Below are 24,675 nucleotides of genomic sequence, written 5' to 3'. Positions count from 1 at the left end.
AGAGGCTTTATTTGTAATGTTATTTCTATATTAATTTTAAATGACCACCAAGTGGAAGAGCATTTCTATTAGAACATTAAGTCGTGTAGGGGTTTTTTAGGCGGGGGCAGGGTATATTATTGTTTTGTTTTGTCAACATAACACAAGCCAGTATCATCTGAGACGAGTGAGCCTTGGTTGAGAAAACTGCCTCTGTCACATTGGCCTCAAGTCAAGTCTATGAGATAATAGATGTGGGAGGGCCCAGCTCACTGTGAACGGTGCCACCCCTGGATGGGTGGTCATGGAGTGTATAAGAAAACTGGCTGAGCAAGCCAATCAGTAACATTCGTCCATGGTCTCTGCTTCAGTTTCTGCCTCAAGTTCCTACCATTAATTCCTTTCCTGACTTCCCTTCATGACAGACTGAAACCTGTAAGGTAAATTAAATCTTTTCTTCCATAAGTTACTTTTGCTCATGAACTTTATCATAGCAATAGAAAACAAACTAAAACAATGCAATAGAAAAATGGTTAGACCAAGTGTCTTTTTTTGGTTCTTTTTTTTTTTTTTCCGGAGCTGGGGACCGAACCCAGGGCCTTGCGCTTCCTATGTAAGCGCTCTACCACTGAGCTAAATCCCCAGCCCTTAGACCAAGTGTCTTAAGTCCTACTTTACTTATCATGTAAGGCTGAGTGACACAAGGCATAAAGATTTTATGTCCTTAAAAACAAAGCTATTCTTATCATCTATGCCCTTCCTATCAATCACATTATCTGAAACTGGGTGTTTTATAAATTATTTCTTATTAACATAAAGTGTTCTCATAATCATTGTTTATGTAATTTAATAATTAATGTTTCTTGTTGACATAAATGTTATCATGATTATTGTTTATACTATTTACTACTCATCAGTAATGACAATATCTACTAAATCTATAATTTGAAAATACTGTCTCAGATATAAAGCCCCTGTACTAAATGATGCACTGTACTGTAGCTGTTCTAATGAGATGGACTTACACAGATGCTTTTCCCCTTATTAGGACATTGCTTTCTTCAATCAATCAATATGCATGCAGTGGCAGACACAGTTATCTTTTTTGGAAAGTTTCTATATTACTTTTTAGAATCTTTAGTTTTCAAGGTAATTCCTAAAAGAAGAAAGGATGTTTCTGGAGAGATTGTACTTATAACAGGAGCTGGGAGTGGACTTGGAAGGCTACTGGCCATGCATTTTGCCAACCACGGGGCCACCTTAGTTCTCTGGGACATTAATCAAGAAGGCAATATGGAAACATATAAACTGGTCAAACAAAAAGGTGATGTGAAAGTCTTTGCCTACAAGTGTGATTGCAGCAACAGAACAGAGGTCTACAGAGTTGCTGATCAGGTGAGTTCATGGCTGCTCCTTGCACAATTCTGGGAAAACTGTTTCTAACCAGCACTTCTACTACTGCAAGGGGAAGGGATTTGTTATAGGTTCTCTGGAAGATTGCTGTATACTGACAGTTTAATTCCATTCATTTAAGTACGACTTCATATTTAAGACAAAAAAAAAAAAACAGCATAGCTTAGTAGGACTTGGTCTGGCTTCAAAGTCCAATGACTGCTTTGCTTAGTGACTATCACTTCAAGCCCAGTTCTGTCTGGCAGCTTTGCTTAGGGAGTCACCCATGCTTGGTAGACAATGTGCCAAGCCCCAGATCTCCTGATTTCGTTGTGCAACATTTACCACGTTACTTACCTTTCGACACCTATCTCCATATCTGTGAAATGAGTGGTTGGCAAGGTCATGGTGTGCAACTGTAACTCCTCATCATCCCATGACTTTGATGGCAATGAAATTCCACCACAGATTATGGCAAACCTATTGCCACATGGTGTTTGTTGAAGACAGTATAAGGAGTATAAAGGGGAAATCACTCAGCGTACGAAAGTTCTTCTCACAGTTTACCTACTGGTGTTGTCTAACTTTGGGTGAGATACTTCACTTTACCCACAATCTCTTGACAGACACAGCACAACACAGCACATAGGGGATCAGCAATGGAAACATCAGTGAGACGGGAATGAGAAGAACGTATAGGCAAACACTGTTATTGTTTTTTCCACTGAAACGAGCAGGCCATTTAGTAACTGAATATGTTTTGTGATTTCAAAGGGATCTAGAGCATAGGAACACCTCTGTTTTCTGCTGTCTCAGGCATGATTGAAATAGACATATTAGTAACATAGTCTACAGTAATACTATTAGGAAAAACAGTTAGACATATGGGATTAATGACTTTCTCAAAAAAAAAAAGTTAATGTACCAGCCTCTAGTTAGAATCTCAAAGCTGACTCAAAATACTTGAACAAACAAGCCAAAACAAAACAATATATAAAACTAGCAACTATATTATTTTCATCTTATATTACTCTTTTCAGCAACTGTGTGCCTCATAACCCAGTTAATCAACACACTCTGGCCTTATGAAATTATTTTGCTATCGTCATTCCTGTTTATCTAAGGAAGAAGCCATGGAACACTGACCTACAAGCTTACACAAGATCACAAGGCAGAAACTGGCAAGAGACAGAGTCATGGCCAGATAGCTGGAACCACAAGGTACATGCAGTTGGACCACAGAATCCCTAACAGATTTCTGTGCAATCCAATTTCTGTATGTGCCATTCAATTTTTCATTTATTCAAAATTAATTACTGAGTGACCACACCATGATACTTTCCAAACCTCTCACTTCATACTTCCTTACTTTCCTCTTCCACTCTCTTTGCTTGAATACCCACAGTAACTCATTGCTAGATGATAACATTGTGGGCTTTATAGCTCCCTGCGGCCATCTTGGTACAGAACAGGGGGAATGAAAAGAGAAAGAAACATGACAGAAAGAGCTCCCAGCAGAATGCATTTGGGGTGAACTTAATGTAATCTCATTAGTGGGGAATCCTGTCCCAGAACCAGGCACCAGACAGTTCAGAGTGCCTGGAAAAACCTTTGCTTCTGTCTCTGATAATATGAAACTTCACAATGAAACAGGAACTATTATTTTAATATTTTGTCCATTATGAAATAGAGGCAGGGAGAGTTGGAGGAACTTAGGCAGGTCATGTATCCAGAAACTAATGGATGTAAAGCAGCCCTAGAACCCCTGCTACATTATCACAGGAGTATCACCAGTGACCTGTGAGCAATGCTAACATCCCCCAACCTTTCCCTATGCTGAAATATAACATCACCTCCTATACCATCATCCCAGTCTCCCTACAAAGCATTCTGTTATGGTTGAAATTTCCTTGGTGTCCAGTAGGAAAGAATTCTAAAAAATTAGAAATATTTGCCATTGAAATATATCTGAAAGGTTTCTTCTTTACCACTATTCTATAAGTAGCATGACTCCAGGTTTACCCTTCTATCTTGTTTTTGGCTTAATTGTAGTTAATTCTTAAGTACTGAGAAACCCAAACACTTTACCTGTAAGACAAATGGAAGACATCATTCTCACCCTTGAAATGGATGGAGACCCAGTTACCATGGTAACACTCCAATGGGCAGAGTACTTAGTTTTCTATAAGCAGAGAAAGGAAATAATTTTAATTCCCATGTGTAAAGTCAACAAAAAACATCAAACATAATGACTATAAGCCCACATCTGGGAAGGGTAAGGCAGGAAGATTGTGAGTTCAAGGCAAACCCAGGCTATAATATTGATGATGATGAAGAGCAGATTTGTGTAAAAGGAGGTATTGTATGCCACTCCAGATCCATGTGAATCACTGTCCTCTCAGCAACGGTGATTCTTTTGGCAGGGTCTTAATTTCCCACAGTCTATATCTTTATCCATGATCTAGAACAATGCCTTCCTTAAATGTCTTCTCTATGTAGAGTTAAAATTAAATTCCATGATCTAGATAAAAACTCCTCCTGCTGTAGTGACTTTCAGATTCAGGACTTTCTCTTGGAGTGGTATCAATGACCATTCATTTCCTAAGATGGTTAGGGATTTTATATGAAAGACTCTACCTCCTTCTCCCCATTTTTTTGATCAGGTATCCCTCACTAGTCTAAGATTGATCCCTTCTTTACACTGATTGTCTCACTAAACCAATAAGATGTCCTTTACGACTTAGTCTTTTGTGGATATTTTCTTCAGACCTACCTTCCTCCAAAGCAGAGATGTCTAATCCCAATACCAACCCATATTCAATCACTTACCTATATCAACAACAGATAGGTAGATAGATAGATAGATAGATAGATAGATAGATAGATAGATAGATAGATAGATAGACAGACAGACAGACAGACAGACAAATCCAAACAACATTTTGATACATACCCAAAGTATCTCCACCTGGAAGGTTAGCATATAGCTTGCACCAGAAATTAGAAAAGTCAGGATAGGCAATGCTTCTTGTTTAGAGGAAAGAAAGAGTAGTGTATTTTCTAAAAGATTTGATTTGGAATCTCTCTCTCTATCTATCTATCCCTCTCCCTCGTCCCCAACCCCCGTGTATGGTGTGGTGTGTGTGTGTGTGTGTGTGTGTGTGTGTGTGTGTGTGTGTGTGTGTGTGTGTGTGAAGATTTCAGGTCATTGTTTAACCTGTTGACTACTTTGGCCCAATATCAGCTACAATCTGAGACAAAACAGCAAGGGAGAGACATACTTTACTTAATATTCCTGGAGTATGCTTTACTGCAAACAGGACTCATGATGTGTAGTAGATTATGCAACAGGAGAAGTGTGCCATGTGGGAAGGGAGAGATAAGATAGCTGTGAAGCTTGTAAAAATCCTACTGGACAATAATATTGAGTTTAGAACTGGTCTTTTGGGCAGAGCACAAAGGGTCACAGTAGCCTCTGGGCACGGGAACAAATACACCATTGTTTGGGATGTTTATTCCAAGCAAGACTTACCCTAGTCCAACAGGAATTAGGAGGCTGTTGACTATATCAGGCAGTCACATGCTCACAGTAAACCTAATGGTTGCAAGAAGAAATATGCCCAGAAACACAGGCAGAGAGTGGAGGAAGATAGGAAGGGAGGAGGGAGGGAGGGAGAGAGGGAGGGAGGAGGAGGAAGAAAGAGGGGGTATTACCCTTATACAGAGATCAATTTTTTTAACTAAGAGAACAGGTTTATTATGGCTCATGTTTTCAGTCCATGGTAGCCTAAACCACCAAAACCAATCAGAAGAAAGCAACATTTACTTCACCACAAGGAGCACAGGGCATGGCAACCTGCCTGCTTACCACATGGCCAGGAGTGGAAGAGAGCGGTGCTACATACCACAGTCCCCACTGAAAATTCTTCCAATGACTGAAACTTCATGATAGATCCCACATCCTAGAGTTTCTACCATGTCCCTAAAGCATCATACTGAATATCAAGCCTCAAGGGAACTTTCCAGATCTAAAGTACACCATGCAAGAGGGAGATGTACAAAACTTGGAGGGTCTCAGCATTCCTCAGATGTTATTGTTTAGAAGTGGGGCTCCATGAGATATCCCCCTTCCCTGTTAGTATGTCGGCTGATGTTGTCCTTGTTCAGGTCTTATGTAGGCGTCATACTGCTGAGATATTTCATGGGTGAAGCTTCCCTCTTATCTCTAGGAGATATGATCTCACATCAGATTATCTGGTCCTCTGGCTCTTACGATCTTTCTGTTCCCTCTTCCTCAAGTTCCCTGACCCATAAGTATAAGAGGGATATTGTGAAATATCAATTGGAGCTGAGCATCCCATAATCAGAGGTTCTCTGAATTTTCACTAGTTACAGTTTCTGTAATGATCTCCATCTGTTACAACAGGAAGTTTCTTTGATGAAGGAAGAGAACTACCCTTATCTGTGAATATAATGATAAATGTTTAGAATGCCATTAAGTATTACACTGGCTTAGGAAAGGAGAGGTAGTAGGTTATCCTCTAAGATCCATGATCTCAACAGCCCTTGTAATTGACTAGGTTTCTAGTACCAGGACTGATTTTCTTTCTGTTAAGTGGGTCTTACAACCAATTAGACAGGTTTTGATTACTGACAAGATGTGGATGGCGCTATGGCAGCCTTAGGAATATTTTGACCTGATGGTTGTTGTGGCGGCTTATAGGTATCACAACTAGCTAGTACTTATTATTGGCTGCTCCCTCCCTTGGCAGCTTTCAAAGTGACTTCCAGTACTCTGTAAGCTATCCCTTAGGAAAGGGACATTTCAGAAGGTTGTGTCCAGGATGCATTGTGTCTTCACCAAAAATATACAAGTGGTATTAAGAAAGAAATAGTCACAATTGGCAATGATTGTATTTGGCTGCAGTGATGGAAGATCAATCGAAGAAGTGGGATGGAGGAAGAAAAAATGACACAAAGGATGTTTGGATGTTTGGTTAAGCCTTAAAATCATATTATTTTTATTTATCTAATATTATAAATAACACGTATAAGTGTATATAAACATATGTAGTTTAAATGAAGTTACGTGGGCTGAAAATGCTTCCAGCAAGATAGAGTCTCTGACAAAATACCCAGCAGCAGACATGAGAAACATCTTTCAAGTTGTTTATCAGAGGAATCCAAGAGAATCTCAAAACCATATAAGCTACTGCTGTGTCCTCGGTGGTCCTCAAGAAGAATTTGTGTACTTTCAGCAAAATTTCCAAATCAAAATCTTTCTCTCAAAAGGTATCCTAGGGCTGGAGAGATGGCTCAGCGGTTAAGAGCACCCGACTACTCTTCCAGAGGTCCTGAGTTCAATTCCCAGCAACCACATGGTGGCTCACAACCATCTGTAAGAGATCCAACGCCCTCTTCTGGTGTGTCTGAAGACAGCTACAGTGTACTTAGATAAAATAAATGAATAAATCTTTAAAAAAAACTCACAAAAGGTATCCTAGGATTACTTTTAAATTGATTAATTTCTTCATGAAGAGACAAGAGCAAATTAAGTAAATTAAGGAAATAATAGGCAAGTATGGTTGAACAGTGGAAGCATGTTCTGAAGAGCATACTACTAAGTGATTTCTTAGTAGTTGAAACATCATAGAGTCTCCTTACACAAACAAATAAAGCTAAGTGTCAGTAGACAATTTAATCTTGGCACTACCTTTACTTGTCATTGAAATGCTGTGCACTCCACAACTACACTTGAGTAAAACAAGGGGAAATGTGACTTAGGAAAATAAATGTCAAAAATTCAACATTTCAATCAATGTCATGTCTCTCTCCTTTCTGCTAGGTTAGAGAAGAAGTTGGTGATGTCACCATTCTCATTAATAATGCAGGTATTGTGACAGGAAAGTCGTTCCTTGATACTCCAGATCACTTGGTGGAAAAATCATTTCTTGTCAATGCCATCTCTCACTTCTGGGTAAGTCTCTCTCGTGTATATTAGAGAGCATCAAAATTCTCTGTACTTCCAGAAGGAACTGTTCAGTTATTTGCCCAGAAATATAGCATTTGTCTGTTTTCTGTTGACAGCTCAGGCAAGTCGCGCACACCCTTACCAGGTTCTGCTCTACCTGGCCTAGGTTAGTTTTTCCTGCTCTTGCCCTACCCCAAATTCTCAGTGATATCTCTAACCTCTTTTCACAATGAAAATCTTCTCTCTTTGCTTCCTAATATGCAAATCATTCAAAACATGATTGACAGGAATAAAGCTAAATTCTTATTTTTATGCTCTTTAATAATAATATATAATGTATAACAATTAATGTACATTTAATTAGCCACCAATACCTAGAGGCTAAGGCTTGGACATTGTCACTTACAAAGTGGGTTAGAGACTGAAGGAAGCTGGTACTAACAAAATCATTTCCACTGGAGGGACTATACTTGTGATAGAAAATAATCACCAGTGGTGAATGCAGGGTACAGGATATCCAAGTGACTGAAGCCAGAGACATAAGAAATATAGAGACTGTCAAAGAGTAGCAGAGGTTCAATGTTTTGTTTCTGAAGGATTTTGGAATAGATTTGTTTCATCTAACTCGTACTTACTGCAACTGAAAATTTTTGCAGCCTTTATCACCTTCACACCATTGTCTTCGTCCTTGGTCACCAAGAAGTGATGTGAAATCACACTGGAACCCACAAATGTATTTCAGTCAACACTAATAGAACGATTAACACAGTGCTTGTGTGTTTAGGTCTCCCATAAACATTTCACCAAGCTCTTACTTTCCTTCCCTGTTTATTTCATTTTAAGCCTTTTTCCTGGGTGGTAATTGCCATTCATGTTGGTAGATGGGTCTCGGATCCACATACTAATCCTATCAGACACATAGAAATCACCCGGATTCCTTTTTAAAAACACTGTCCTGCCAGCCATGCAAATCATGCCCAAGTGCATATCCCTCCGCCCTTGATGCCAGGTTTTCAAGCCACCTCTTTCATTTACTGACAGTTTATCATGGCTTCCCATCCTCAACCCTCATGCCTTCTAAATTTATCTTGCTATGTAATCAAGGTGACGCTTCCATGGTATTAATCAAACAATCTCATTTGATGTAAGAATCAAACAGTCCGGGGCTGGGGATTTAGCTCAGCGGTAGAGCGCTTGCCTAGGAAGCGCAAGGCCCTGGGTTCGGTCCCCAGCTCCGGAAAAAAGAACCAAAAAAAAAAAAAGAATCAAACAGTCCTCATTCAGAGGATCCCAAATACATTGAGAGTGGAGAATGCTTACATCGCAGAGCTTGCAAACCCTACCAGGACATGAAACTAGCCTCTCTTACCTTTCTCCAAACTCTCACCTCTGCATTTCACTCATGTTCAATTTACTCCAGAAATCCTCACTAAATCCTACTATGTCAAACCTTCCTCAGAGAGTCTAGGCATGAGCTGTGTTCTCTGACAAAATTCTTCCTCCTGACTCTCATCCTTCTGGCTCCCTGTTGTCATTGAACCTGTACTTCTGTATCATGTCTAAGTGCAGTTGAGGTCTTAATGGTACACAGTTAATAGTAAACGGAGTCAATAAACACACATAAGCCATTGTGATGTATGTCAGCACATTTAGGCATTATTCTGAGCAACCAATAAAACTAGGACATCCACTTCCATCCAAACTACAGAGAGAATTTATCATTCATATTTAAAATTTGAGAGGTTCAACATTTATATATTGCATCCTTGTACTGGATTCATCTGCTTCAAGGCTTGATGGCCAAATTCATCATAGATATCTCCAAACACTGTGCCTACAGCACCTCTAGTGAGAGATTTCTTTTCTCAGAAATGTTAAGCTTCTAGTCTATGAAAAACTGCCTTCCGTTATTACCCACAAATATCTTTCTTTCACTGGATTCTAGTGACACAAAGAATTCACAAAGAATTTCCCTCTAGCTTGCGTATGCTTACAGCTTCCTAAATAGAGGAGTCTAGGATTATAAATAAACCAAGATTTCAAACTCATTCAAAAATGTCCTTATATGAAATTAGTACATGTGATAAGTTTTAAAGAAATAAGCCAAGAATGAAGGTAAAGTACTTCCCCATACACTTAACAATATACTCATCAGAAAATAAATCAGTATTTATATTAAATATCTCTCAGTATCCCTTTACAGCCTTTCTTTCACGCCTACAGATTCAATTAAGCTCTAACTGGAAATATTTGAAAAATGGTGTTGCATCTCGAGAGAACATGTATAAACACTTTCTTGCTATTATTCCCTGAGCAATACAGTATAAAACATAATATGTTGATAGCACTAACATTAAATTATGTGTTATAAGTAAGAGACATGACTTAAAATTTGCAAAACAATGCTCATAGATTATACACAAACATTGTATCATGCTATATAAGGGATTTCTATAACCTTGAATTTTGGTATTATTGGGGTCTGGAAACCAACATTCCTCTGAAATCTGTTCAGGATATACTTCTCCATAGCCACTAGTTACAGTAGATACCATTAATAGTTCATTTTAAAAAGTCAAAACTGTGTTTGGTGATTCAAATACTTATTTACTATTGCTACGGGGTACCCACCAGAGAAGACTGCTCAGACATGGCTTTAAGCCAATAGAAAGTCTTTATTAATCAGTCAGCAACTATACTGGGTGTTCAGGATCCCATTATAGCATCAAGCCTTTCTCAGGGTGAGCTTTTAAGCATAAAATCGTGCTCTGGATTGACAAACTTCAGGGGCCAAAAAGCAACGTTCGCACATTTAGAGGGTTACCCAGAACTGTGAACTTTGGTGGGTTGGGCCTTTGTTCTTATTTTAGCAGGCGATGCTATCTACCTGCTGAGAGAATGGTATTTCCACGATGAGGTCAATTGTGCTAAAATCTGAGGGCCTACTAAAATCTGGAGCCCTGTTACAATGTGAATGTTTACTTCCTTTAAAATATTATGGGTAAAATCCTCATACAGTTACTAACTAATGTAACTCCCAAAATGTCAAGTCATTAAAGTTGACACTGTCTATTCAGCAGTATAATCTCTGATGATGCTAAAATGTTGTCAAGAGGTAAAGCTAAAAACGTGCACATGATAATCCACATATTGAAAAGAAGTCCAACACCACCAGCTTTGGTTTTGGTAGTAAAAGCATCACTTTTGATTTGAATGAATAGATATTCCATGAAAATGGAAATAACTTTTCAAACCTTTAAACCAGTGGGGAAACATTCATTAGGTTTTATGAGGGGAAAACAAAAGCCTTAAACAAGTCCAATAAAATAAAATCAAGTAAATTTAATGATTCTTTACATCACAACCTACATATTAAAAAAATGAGCAAAAGAGGTACAGCTTTTTATAGAACAATTATGAGTTGTTTATATAGATATTTTAATATAGATAATAACCTATATCCAGTGTAATTTCTTTCAGTAATTTCTCTGTTATTAAAAATACTTCATGGGCTGAAGTGGTGGCTCAGTGGGTTAAAGTGCTTTCCATGTATGAAAACCAGGGTTCTGACCCCCAGAACCCACCCACATAAATGCCAAGCAAGCTTGACAACCAGCCTGTAATCCTAGCACATGAGAGGCAGAGTCAGGAGACCCCAATGGCAAACTACCTGGCTAGATAACTCAAATTGGTGAGCTCTGAGTTTAGGGAAGAGACTTTACTTCAACAATGTAAGTCAGAGAGAACACCCAAGAGACACTTAACATCAACCTCTAGCTGTATATATATATATACACAATGCACACACACATACACACACACATGTACACACATTCATAACCATATACCTGAAAACACACAGTTATACACAAGTGCACAAAAAAAAATTCACAAAGTTAAAAAGCATTCTTGACAAATGATTGCTAAATGAACACTTCTCTGTACTCATTTTCTTTAATAATACCCATTGACACAGTGTAAATTATGCATTTCTATGATAAATTCATTTCAAAACATCCTTTAAGAAATCCCCATCAATACAGCATTGGTAATGTCCCAAACAGGCTTTCCCAACCTTTAAATTATATGCTATTCTGAGTAGTATGGTTGAACTCTTAGACATATCACTCCCATCCAATGAATCAGCTGGTCCTCAAAGAATTCTTACTTCACTTAAAATTTGCCTCAAAGTACAAGGTTAATGATTTTGTCAAATTTAAATGTCAAAGAGAGTACCAAATGTTTCCTTTAGTAAAGAAAGAATCATATGTGATAGTTACTAATATTCATAATACACTAAGATGTTTTGAGCAAAAAGAGGTCACATTAATATAACTTTGTCACAATATATTATTATACTTGTTTTAGCTTATTAGTCACTGTTGTTTGCCTACTTGCTTAATTTATAAATTAAATTTTATCATAAGCATGTAGATAGGCATAGGAAAATGCATCCCCTACATATGATTTAATATTCATCAAGGCTTCAGCATTCTTCAAATGCATCCTCTCTGGGTAAGAGGTGAGGGCCCCTGTAAATACCCAGCCATTTTTGTCTTCAACTGAAAATATAGAATACTAGTAGCAAATCCAACCCCAGCACCAAATAAAACTCTGAAAACAGTTAGACCTTTGTGACTGGCTTACAGATGGCCCTGGACACTGTCCCAGAAGTGTTTGGCTGTTTAGAAAACTATTGTGGACATCAATGGTCTCACCCACACCTGGGAGCTTTCTATGCCTCACTGCCTATGCTTCCATAACTAAGCGGCACTGACCCACACCGTCAACTCTTTTATTCACTTCCCTTTCTTGAAACTTGCATAAGCTCTCAGATACAAAACTAGTATCATAGTGGAACCTCTACCTAAGCTTCCAGACCCTGCATTCCACAAAGTCTAATGAGGGGCAACATAGAAGATGCCTATAGGACTCAATTAGAACCTTCAAGCTTTTGAGCTGAAATGCAATAACCAGATCCTGCCACTACCAACCAGCATACAGTCGTGACAAGATTTCTATCATGTAAAGAGATAGATGCCATAACCACAAGGAACAGATCCTTTAATTGACACTGTACATGAGCATGAAATGACAAAAAGAACAGAACCGTGATCAACTAAGCAGAAACCTGGGCAGTAGTATAGCAGCCCCAGAACAAGGCTGACAAAACAAAATGAAGCTGAGGTGCTGGTTTTGGTCCAGTGGCCTCTCTGTTAGGCAAGCACATTTGTGCAGGCTCTCCCAAACTCCACTGTGAAAACATGACATTGTCAAAATCATACACCTCCTAGAAGCAGTGGTGAATGATAGGACAGATGGTCCCAGACTTTTACTAAACTCCTGTTCTGAGTCAGTAGAACGGTAGAGCTGACAAAATGGTGACATGAGAAACTTGGACCTAGATAGTAATGAGGACAGGAGCCAGAATTAATATCCCTGATCTTTTACCTGGTCTTGACCCTCAGGTGAGCTGTAAAAGGAAATACAGCATGTTGTTTTTAGCCATTATCACAGCACTAGATAGCAAAAGGTGGTTACGTGGAGACACACACAAATGGATACAAACAAATGGATAAATAAATTTAAAGGACTTTTTAAAGAAAACATTCTGGTGTGCTACAGGTTACGCTGCTTTCTCTGCCTTATTTCACAATTTTTCCAAATTGGTTATGAGAAAGGTTTAGAAAAAAGAACCTGTTACTGGGGTTCAGTAAATGCTGTGAAGCTTCCCAGAGAGTATTTGAGGAACAGGAGTCAGAGAAGGGACAGGGCATTTGCGGTGTGGGGACTTATGATATTGCTTTCAAATAAATGAATGAAGTTTACCAAAGCATACCAAATATGTTAGTCAAGGTAAACCATTTCCAAATGCCCTTCTTACCATGTGATATAGAGTTTGAGTTAAATCCATCTTCCTCTAGTAATTTCTTCCATTTCTGCTAATTTCTGAAGGTGAAGGAAAATTGTACTGATAGCAAAGTCTGGAATGTACGTGTGATTGATTTTAATGCACATATCAAAAATTATATACAGAACCCAGAGTACTTTCAAAAGTTTCTATAATTATAACAAGCCAATGAGTATAAAAAGCTCTGATTAAATTAGTAAAGTTGATTTCAAAGGACAAAGAAAGTATTCAGTTTCTTATATCTGACCACATAATGAATTCAAAATGACTGTATACTTCCTACTTTTGTGCTACCTTAGAATTTAACACACCATAGGTATTAAGAAGAAATTCACCAAGTGGATTAATAAACTCATCAAATGCTTACAGAATAATGAAAGTAACTAATTAATCAATTAATGACACAATGTGTTTATATCTCCTAGATTTGTAAAACCTTTCTTCCTGCCATGATTAACGCTAACCATGGTCACCTGGTCTGTATTTCAAGCATAGCAGGAGTCGTTGGTATTAATGGACTATCAGGTGACTATTTCCATTCGCTATACTTTCTTTTATCCCCTAGAAAGAGGGCCCTTTCAGAAATCAGACAGACTCTTCCTACACCAAAGGAAAACCTTACAACATTCAACACAGGAGCATCACCACCCCCTACCCCTTTCACAACAGCAGGCTGGGAAACATACCCTCCTTTTGAAAAAAAACACATAAAATAATATGTATGTGTGCCTGTTGATTCATTGGTATTCTTGCATTGAAAGAAATTGAAACAATTTCAGTGTTTTTATTGGCCACACCGGTGGAGATACTCTGTCTTCAAGGACAAGCCAGAAAAAAAGAAAAGGAGATATTTTTAAAAAAAATAAGTAATTATGAGAAATTTCCAAACTATATCACTAGTGGCCCCTGGCTTTATTTCAGATTATTCTTCAAGCAAATTTGCAGCCTTTGGTCTTGCTGAGTCTCTCTTCCTTGAATTAACTATGGTACGGAAAACTAATATTAAAAGCACCATTGTTTGCCCCTATTTCATCAAAACTGGAATGTTTGAAGGCTGTAAAACCAAGTAAGTGAGCCTTTTCTTTACTCTTTTTGTTTGCTTGCTTGTTTTTGTTTTGTTTGTTTGATTGGTTTTTTTTTGGTGGGTTTTTTTTTTTTTTTGGTTTATGTTATTCCCTTTCCTAGTTTCCTGTCCATAAGCCCCTAGCCCCTCTCCCTCCCCGTCCCCTATACGTGTATTCCCCCCATCCAGCCCCCTTGCTGCCCCCCCACATTCCCCTGCACTGGGGGTCCAACCTTGGCAGGACCAAGGGCTTCCCCTTCCACTGGTGCCCCAACAAGGCTATTCTCTGCTACATATGCAGTTGGAGCCCTGGGTCAGTCCATGTATAGTCTTTGGGTAATGGTTTAGTCTCTGGAAGCTCTGGTTGGTTGGCATTGTTGTTCTTACGGGATTGCAAGCTTCTTCAACTCTTTCAGTCCTTCCTTTAATTCTCTCCAAGGGGGTCCTGTTCTCAGTTCAGTGGCTTGCTGCTAGCATTGACCTCCGTATTGGACATGCTCTGGATGTGTCTCTCAGGAGAGATCTATATCCGGTCCCTTTCAGCATGCACTTCTTAGCTTCATCAATCTTATCTAGTTTTGGTGACTGTATACATATGGGCCATATGTGGGGCAGGCTCTGAAAGGCCGTTTCTTCAGTTGCTGCTCTAAACTTTGCCTCGATATCCCCTCCTATGGATATTTTTCCCCTTTTAAGAAGGACTTGGAGCATCCACAGTTTGGTCATCCTTCTTCTTGAGGTTCCTGTGGTCTGTGGATGGCATCCTGGGTAATTCAAGCTTTTGGGCTAATATTCAATTATCAATGAGTGCATACCAAGGGTTTTTTTCTGTGATTGGGTTTCCTCACTCAGGATGATATTTTCTAGTTCATTCCATTTGCCTATGAATTTCATGAAGTCATTGTTTTTGATAGCTGAGTAGTACTCCATTGTGTAGATGTACCACGTTTTTTGAATCCATACCTCTGTTGCAAGGCATCTAGATTCTTTCCAGCTTCTGGCTGTTATAAATAAGACTGTTATGAACATAGTGGAGCATGTGTTTTTGTTGTATGTTGGAGCATCTTTTGGGTATATGCCCAGGAGAGGTATAGCTGGGTCCTCAGGTAGTGAAATGTACAATTTTCTGAGGAACCTCCAGACTGCTTTCCAGAGTGGTTGTACCAGTCTGCAATCCCACCAACAATGGAGGAGTGTTCCTCTTTCTCCACATCCTCGCCAGCATCTGCTGTCACCTGAGTTTTTGACCTTAGCCATTCTGACTGGTGTGAGGTGGAATCTCAGGGTTGTTTCGATTTACATTTCCCTGATGACTAAGGATATTGAACATTTCTTTAGGTGCTTTTTGGCCATTCAATAATCCTCAGCTGAAGGGGCTGGGGATTTAGCTCAGTGGTAGAGCGCTTACCTAGGAAGCACAAGGCCCTGGGTTTGGTCCCCAGCTCCAAAAAAAAAAAAAAAAGAACCAAAAAAAAAATAATCCTCAGCTGAGAATGTTTTGTTTAGGTCTGTACCCCATTTTTAATGGGGTTGTTTGGCTCTCTGGTGTCTAACTTCTTGAGTTCTTTGTATATTTTGGATATTATCCCTCTATCAGATGTAAGATTGGTAAAGATCTTTTCCCAATCTGTTGGTTGCCATTTTGTCCTAATGACAGTATCTTTTGCCATACAAAAGCTTTGCAGTTTTATGAGGTCCCGTTTGTCAATTCTTGATCTTAGAGCATGAGCCATTGGTGTTTTGTTCAGGAAATTTTCCCCAGTGCCCATTTGTTCGAGATGCTTACCCACTTTTTCTTCTATGAGTTTGAGTCTATCTGGTTTGATGTGGAGGTCCTTGATCCACTTGAACTTAAGCTTTGTACAGGGTGATAAGAATAGATCGATTTGCATTCTTCTACATGCTGAACTCCAGTTGAACAAGACCATTTGTTGAAAATTCTATCTTTCTTCCATTGGATGTTTTTAGCTCCTTTGTCAAAGATCAAGTGACCATAGGTGTGTGGGTTCATTTCTGGGTCTTCAGTTCTGTTCCACTGATCTATCTGCCTGTCTCTGTACCAATACCATGCAGTTTTTGTGACTACTGCTCTGTCATACTACTTGAAGTCAGGGATGGTGATTCCCCCAGAAGTTCTTTTATTGTTGAGTATAATTTTTGCTATCCTGAGTTTTTTGTTATTCCAAATGAATTTGCAAATTGCTCTTTCTGTCTCTATAAAGAATTGAGTAGGAATTTTAATGGGGATTGCATTGATAACATTAAGGTAGAACAGAAGTTAACAATGACAGTTCATAAAAATATCATTGTTTAACTGAGAAAATGCTTTCTATATAAAATATAAAAGTATAAATATCCCCAAATATAAAATATTTTGTGATATTTGTTAGATATAAGAAATGTTGTGAAGTGATTTTATATGAAGATAAATTTTATCTAGAATGATTTAAATCACTCGAGTGCTAATAAAACACAAAGACTTTTGCACAGGGAGCAGTGAACTACAGTGACCTCAATGTAAGGACTATGCAGACCTTCTTATTGTTAGAAAATGGACTGAAGTAATTTATATCACACAAGTCAGCTATGTTCGGAGGAAGACAGTGAGCCAACAGAGAGATCCTGAGAATATTTTGAGTTCACTGAAGCTATAAAATTAAGAAGGAAAATTTTCAAACAGATGGAAAACCATTGTTTGAATATTTGGAGAGGATTGTCTATCACATGACTGAAAATCATAAAGGCAATCAAGATAGGGCTTGTTTCTGAGTGAGGCAGCTCTTGAGAGGCCTTTGACAAGGAGAGCAGCTGTAGTAACAGTTTGGGGATTTTGGTTTCTTTGAAAAACAGAAAAATACTGTAAGAGTATGTTTTCATTTTAATCCCAGGTATGAGATATGATGATGCTTCAGATTGCCCACAGAAGTTGACTGTGATTTGCCTCATGATCTAGCATGGGAACGATTTTGCCAGTTGCAGATAGTTTCTGCAACTGTATGACATTTGGAATTCTGCAGACTTTTCAGAGAATATATAAATGCCAGGGCCTTGAGAGTTGGGGGAATGTTGGTGGGTTTTTGATCATTGATTGATGGTTGGTTTCTGCTGGCTACATGCAAAGAAGAAGCAAGAAGAAATTAGATATCCTGACAGCAAAGATCGAACTTACTCCAAGGAACTCGATGCATGCAATGAGCAGAAAGTAGTATAACAATTATATCATCCTCCTCTGTTATTTTTTCTCTCCTAGCTAGTGTTAGGGGGTTAAAATAGAAGAAAGGGGATAGAGAAAGGTGGAAGAAAAAAAAGAACCCACAAAGCAGCAAATCCAAGCTATAGGCATCTCCTGTTTCTAGAGTTGTGGCTTGTTGTTAGAGAGCTCCAGGATCCTTAACAGTCAAACATTAAGCCCATTGTCTTCAAGTCTCCTAAAAGAGATGAACATTAGGTAGACTTGCCCAGAGGTCTAGTATCAGTAGATCTTGTCTCCCCAGGCTCTGGATTATTGGAGATCCATAGAGGATGGTGGCAGCAGCTGTCGCCTCTAGCTCCTTCCACCCTCCTACAACGTCCAAATCCTGAATGGCAAGATAAATTTAACAGAAACTATCAATAAAAAACAATAAATTACTATCAAACTTCAGGTTCCTGAATCACTTCATTGGGAGCTTGATATGCTGCCACTGTAATCAGCTGTTGACTTTTTAAAAGGCATCAGAAATGTGTTGGAAGGCAGGTCATTCCCCATCCCAGCCCTTCTCTTTATCCCTGTGTGGATCATGTAGGGAGCAACTGGGAGAAAACATCAGAAATTTTGAGAATTAGGACAGAATTGAGACTAGCAAGTAAATTGTCTTGAAGTATTCAGAAAAACTGATTTGTTGTTAAGCTTTCCACAGATTGCCACAAGGCATGAAAGGCAGCAAGTACAGTGACTATGATGTATTAGATTGTGCTGGCTGTTTTCCCAAGACAGCTTAAACACACAAGAGTCTCTACCCTCCAGAAGAAGAGCCAAATTTGGTTATGTGACAACGGAATTTCTGGGAACTGCCATTCCAATTATCAGATAGGAAAACACTAAAATACTACTTATTACCTAATAGTATATAAAATTAATAGTTTAAAAAACACCTCTGGGTATTCATCAGTGTTTACTCAGGATCCATCATGACTGCATGTCAGTCTTCTATTACAATTGAAAGTATATTTTAAAGTTATTTACTAAAATGGACTGGTTCCTGGACAAAGTAATCATCGTGCTATCATGAAACCAATAATGGATTTTATTTAACAAAGTGAAGATGGGCAGCATAGCTGTCCATTCAATTCCAAATGCTGGTTATGAGATATTGTCACTACGATGCTTTAATATCTACAAATCTTAGTTTTTATTCAAGTAAATTTCAATCATGCTAAGAAACTTCATTATAAATTCTCTAAAACGTCAAAGAACTCTAAGAAAGTTGAATACTTGGTATTCCACATGGACATGGCATTTTCAAAAGACAAAAATTAATAATAATCTTACAAGCAGCAAGAAGTGTGTCATCATGAACAATTCAACTCCGGTATGGTTAACAGCTGAACTTCCATCAGAAATAACAGAAGCCAAGACTTCAGATGACACGTTCGAGAAATCAAGCAAGAGTCTCTTCCAGAAAAATCATGTGGCAAAAAGACCACAGGGCTGAGGAGGTGGCTCAGTGGTTAAGAGCACTGGCTGCTCTTCCAAAGATCCTGAATTCAATTCCCAGCAACTACATGCTGGCTTATAACCATCTATAATGGGATGCCGTCCTCTTGTCATGCAAGCATGCACTCAAATGGAACACTACTATACATAAGTAAATAAATCTTAATAATAAAATCTTTTTTAAAAAAAAAGGCCACTATAAACAGAGTTCATTCTAGTTCCCCAATCTGAAAGAAACAGAAAATTCTTTGGAATGAAACAAGTGACACCAGAGAATAATAAGAATTCACATGAAAAACAACCAAATATTCATAAAAGTAGATAACTGTGCAAAGGACAGTAGAGCTATATGTTTATTTTCCTTTCTTGAACTAATTATGAATATAGTGTCATTCACAATGTGAATAGTATTATTAAAAGCTCAAATAAGATGAGTGGACAAAATATTAGACACTGCTGATGAAGAAATAGTAAAACAACAAGATTTAAAATCAATCTTGACTAAGATAAGACCACATTGTTAAAAAAAACTTTTTACAAACTCAGAAGAAATGACAAATCATGTGTAATTAAATAGCTATAATTTTTACCTATACCATTTTAAACAAGTGGCAAAACCTGTGACATACAGAACCTTTTGCTTTTCACTGTCTTTTAGCAATCATTTAGGCTGAAATTAATTCATGGTTGAAATCCTTCTTGTCAAGAAGTTTATTCCCTTTATCAGAAGTGCATTCCTTTGCCTACATTTACCCATTAGCATGATTTTTTTTTCGCTGCTTCCTTCCTTTGTCAGATTCTTGAGGTAATTCAGGCTTCTGTTTCTGGAAGGCTTAAAGCCCTGAACACAGCAAATCTCATCATATTTGTGAGTTATAAAATGGGTTTAGATGTACAGTATTATCAACATTGTTATTAGTTAATGTGCTTTTTGACACCTAGCTTCAATAACCTGCTGACATTGTATAATTCTGATATTTCCTTTTTTCTTCACAAATTTAAAACAATATAATGTGTTATATTTGCTTTTATCTCGTGAATTAAAACACATTCCCTCTTTTAAAAAAAAGATGAGCCGGAAGAAAGCTACATTAGTCTTTGGAAATGACAGCAGACAGAAAAAGCCAGGAAGGAAGGACTCTATAATGAGTATCAGTTGTCCTTTGTCCCTTCATCCTCCTTAAAATACAGAACTTATAAAGTAATAAGCACAATGTGTAATAGATATAATTATATATCATAGTAGGTATATAGTGATAATATATTGTTGTATAGAGGAAGAAAAAGTAATATAGCTGTGTAGAAACAAAATTTCTATACCATACTCAGATTAAGGTGGTATATATCTGAAGTGGATTCTGCTAGATTAAGGTATGTAGTATACCTTATATATAACATTTAAAAAACCAGTCAGCAAATAGCTTTAGAAATAAAATTTTAAGATACTGAAGGATGCTCTTGAGATCAAAAGACCCAAGCAAGTAGATGTGATAGACTTTGACAGTCACTCAGCTCAGTGATAAAAGAGTGCATACTCATATTGAGCATGACTGAAACATTGCTAAAAAGAAAACATCCTCTTGATCATAAAGTACCATTAATAAAATTTAAAATAATAAAGTCATATAAACTATGCTCTCTAGATAAAATTGAATAATGTTATAAACCAAAGCAAAAGAAACTCAACAGCACTCAATACTAGTCACCATAGGGAAATCCAGTCTACTAACAGAACCTCTGTATTGCCATTCCAGGTATCCACTTCTCTTACCTCTCCTGGAGCAGGAATTCGTGGCCCAAAAAATTTTCCATGCTATTTTAGAGGACCAAGTTTACCTCCTCATACCCAAGTTTGCATATTTTACATTGTTTCTCAAACAGTAAGTTGATGAAGATCTAATTGGCCTTTGGGTTGATTGGGGAAAAAAATGTCTGATCATTGCTAGCTTCTATCTAGAAGATGACTTCACTTAAAAATGATGACAAAGAATTTTAATACTGCACAAGGAGGAATTTATGGGACTTTAGTGAACCATATTTTTGTTACTTCTGATATTATTTAAATTGAGCCATCTATGGGCCTCTCAAGAGCATACTGTATTTGTCCCTACACAGAACCAGAAAGCACCAAATTCTAGGGGAGACTTTGGGGAAATTGTAAGGTTGTTTCCTATTGTTTTGTTGTGCTGTTGCTATTGTTGCATACGTGTGTCCCTTCATTCACTTACTTGAGATTTTTGAGACTCTGTCATGCTGCATATTTCAGGCTTCCAACACTCTTGCCTCACCTTCCTGACTACTGTATACAACACCATATTCAGCTTTTTTTTTAATCATTTTATGTCTTTATTTTATAATCCATTTAGTTTGTATAATTCTGAGTTACATTTAAATCTGCACATGAAAGAACACACAACACAATAACCTTTGGCCCAATTGATTAGATATAATGGCCCACCTAAACATACAAAGCCCAATACACATCCATTCTTTAAGAACATTAATAACAACCTGTAAATACACAGAGCGGAATCTTAATGTCAGCCTCCATTGTTGTCCTGCCATGACTTCTCTCCCTCTCCCTCTTGTCTCTTCCTTTCTGTTCCAGTCTCCTCCTCTTCCTTCAAACTTCTCTCCCACCCATCCTTCCTTCTCCTCCAATGACAGGCCTCCTTCTATCCTGTGCCTGCCCCTCACCTGTATTTTACAAATTCAATGGGGAGAAGGTTCTGGTGAAGTCACCTGATTCTTGAGTAGAGACTAGGCAGCTGTCCTAGGGGCAGTAAAATTAGCATCAAAATACAGATAACTCCAGGACAAACCACAACAAAGGTATTTGGTAATTTCTTCATTTTCACTTAGTGAAAGAGTTCCAGAAGCCAATACAATGTGTTATGGAGTATTTGTGGGTAGATTCTCACAGGCCCACATTTAGTATGTAGGCGGTGTCTTTTGTAGGTTGCCTACAGCCATTAGGGAACCTACTTCAATTGGGTTAAGGAAGCTTGCCAGTATAGTACATCCGGAGTCTAGAGAGGATAGATAATTCTCCAAGATTAAATGGAACTACTAAAGCTTCACATTAGGACCTTCTGCTCTGCTGTACGCACAAGATGCCCTTAGAATCAAGTTTTTTGGGGTTTCGTGTTTATTAAATTTTAGATTAGTTTATATATAATGAGGTATCTTAGAGATAGAATCTAAGTCTAAACAGATCAGCTGTGTGTTTCCTGAATACCTACATACAAGCCAAAGGTCATCTGGAAAAGTGCTTTAATTGCGACTTGTCATATGTCACATGTGGAGTTTGCCTCTCATGGCCTCATGTTAATGCTTTGAAAGCTCTTGACTCTGGATGATGAGGATAGTGTTACTGGAAAATACAGTATATTCTTTACTGTTTCTACATACTTGTCACATTTCCTCTTCTTCTCCACTGTCCTGACTGCCTAGGAAAGCCAGCAGCCTCATTGGATGACCCATCACATTTATCTCTGCCTTCAAGCACTTGACACATTAAACACTTGGCAGCTTGTTTGCTGTCTGAGGCCACAACTTCGAAACTCTTTCCTGGTCTATGCTTACACACAAGACAAGACCTAAGAAGGAATAAGCATGCAAAAATATTTGCTCATTTGAATTGGACAGAACTAGGCTGACCCAGCATTATCCTTGATCTAAGCAATGGCACTCAGTCTCAGAAGCACATTAGATCCATCCTTAAGCTTAAGACCAGTGCACCACACATAATCTTAATTGGCATGCTTTTATTCTAATTCTTGCTATTGTTGTCTAGCAAATAAGTATATACTGGGGAAATAGAAGCCATCTGATCTCTCCAAAGAACCAGTGAGTATAGCAAGTGAAGAAGCTGGAATTCTTCAAAGCTTTGGGGATGATTATAGGGTAAAGGAGCAGTCAAAAGTACCCACCATCAACTATAATGCTGATGGTCCTGAACTATGATATGGTGGTTTCCTTCCACTCACCTCTCCCATTGATAGCTGCACAGCATGAATCTTTCAAACTTAGTGTTATTTTCACTTAGTCCTTGCAAAGTAGTCCCTTTGGTGACTTTAATAAGAGTTGTAAAGGATCATAACTTTTCTCTGCTTTTCTCTAGACTGATATCTCCAAAAATGATGATTGCCCTGGGTGAGTACCTTGGTGTGGACACATGTATGACTTCGTTCACAGGGAGAGCCGAAGCAGAATTGCTGCAGACTGAAACAGAAAGGAAAGAGCAATAGCTCAGGCCTCGACCATGATAACGACATATAGAGATGAGACAGGATGCTGTTGGGAATCTCCCTAGTGGTTGCAGCATCCCAGTGTACCTGGGGCCATCCAGGCTTTGGGAAATATGTAACTTGTCTTCTCAGGAGACAGTTTGCACATGGCTCTTAGTCTTTTTCTCTTCTCTCTCCTGGTTGTTTTTCTATCTCTCTCTCACAAAAAGATTCTCAATATATTGTCTAGACTGGCTTTTCATATACTCCTGCTGGATTTGTAGACATTTATTCTCTTTCTCAGCCACACTGATATTTTTTAACATTTATATTATCTATTCAGATTCCCATATATTTCTTCAGCATGGTAAATAAAAATGTTGTAGCCTTTTCAGTGAACTCCAAAAAGACTACATGATGATCATATAAAGACTGTTATAAAGACTAAATCTGAACATGCTTATTGGATTAAAGAAACCTGTAACTTAACAGTTTTGTTCGCATCCCAATGTGTTGAACAATTCTTCATTCTTTTACTTCATATGAAAAATAAACAATTTAGACTTTCTATGCTCTGCTGGCTTGTAAATAAAACTTATTTTTGTATTAACATCAGGAATGCTGCTTTAATTAATATATCTCAATTCAAGGTGTTTTTCAAACAGTTATAACATGGGAATGTGTACTTCATGTCTGGCCATTTCACGAACAGTCCTAACAATGACACTTCTGGTGCCCTCCAGGCTCAAGATGCTTCTTTAACTGCAATGACCATATATGAGCCCATTAACCTCTCTTATATCAAAGGACTAGTGGTAGAGAGAGCACAAATCTACATTTCTACTGCATTACCATATCCCTTCTGGTAGTGACAGAGTTTATTAGTATGACTTATTCTGCTATTGGGGACATGGTCCTTATACATTCATGCAACTAAAACATAGTTTACCTTGAGGCAGAAAAAGAAGGGAGAGGTTGTCTTGATAAACCAATAAAGTAGTCCTAAGAAGAACACTAGTAAGGCAATAAAATATTTGACCATTTTGTGAGTAAAAACTAGACTTGCTTTTTATTTATGTGTATTCTAGGAAGAGTTTTTTATCCACTAGTTCAGCATATATTTACCAAGTACCTGCTATCTATGACACTACAAATGAGAGAGATGAATAAGGCAGTCACTAGGAACTTCCTGGGTGCCGCTAACCACACAGAAACTTTGGTTTGGTTTACTTTTGCCCTTTTCCTGGTCAATATTATGGGTCAATATTGTAAGCATACAGTAATTAAAAACTGCACAGTCTGTTCTCCTGCTTTTTATTTGCATTGAGATAGTATGGATAAAACAAGTTAACAGAACATTTACCTCTCTTCATTTCTCTAATTCTATTCCCCTGATAACCCAGGAAGTATTATGCCATACATGTTTCTAAGAAA

The 24,675-nt window shown here is 38.0% G+C and overlaps 1 protein-coding gene across 1 annotated transcript; it reads left to right on the top strand.

Moving 5' to 3' along the window:
- The first annotated feature begins 347 nt into the window (after positions 1 to 347).
- Positions 348 to 23,855, top strand: Sdr16c6 (short chain dehydrogenase/reductase family 16C, member 6). The gene is made up of 7 exons (NM_001109356.1): positions 348 to 419; positions 1,028 to 1,374; positions 7,217 to 7,348; positions 13,679 to 13,778; positions 14,175 to 14,319; positions 20,767 to 20,892; positions 23,136 to 23,855. The coding sequence occupies exons 2-7, from the start codon at positions 1,054 to 1,056 to the stop codon at positions 23,260 to 23,262; spliced, it is 951 nt and encodes a 316-aa protein (NP_001102826.1). The 5' UTR covers positions 348 to 419; positions 1,028 to 1,053; the 3' UTR covers positions 23,263 to 23,855.
- The last annotated feature ends 820 nt before the right edge of the window (positions 23,856 to 24,675 follow it).

The sequence above is a fragment of the Rattus norvegicus genome, chromosome 5 (genome assembly GCF_021556685.1).
Source record: "Rattus norvegicus strain SHRSP/BbbUtx chromosome 5, alternate assembly SHRSP_T2T, whole genome shotgun sequence".
In the NCBI taxonomy this organism is placed as follows: Eukaryota; Metazoa; Chordata; class Mammalia; order Rodentia; family Muridae; genus Rattus; species Rattus norvegicus.
Note: the sequence above shows the minus strand (reverse complement) of the source record. Positions and strands in the feature narration are given on the sequence as shown.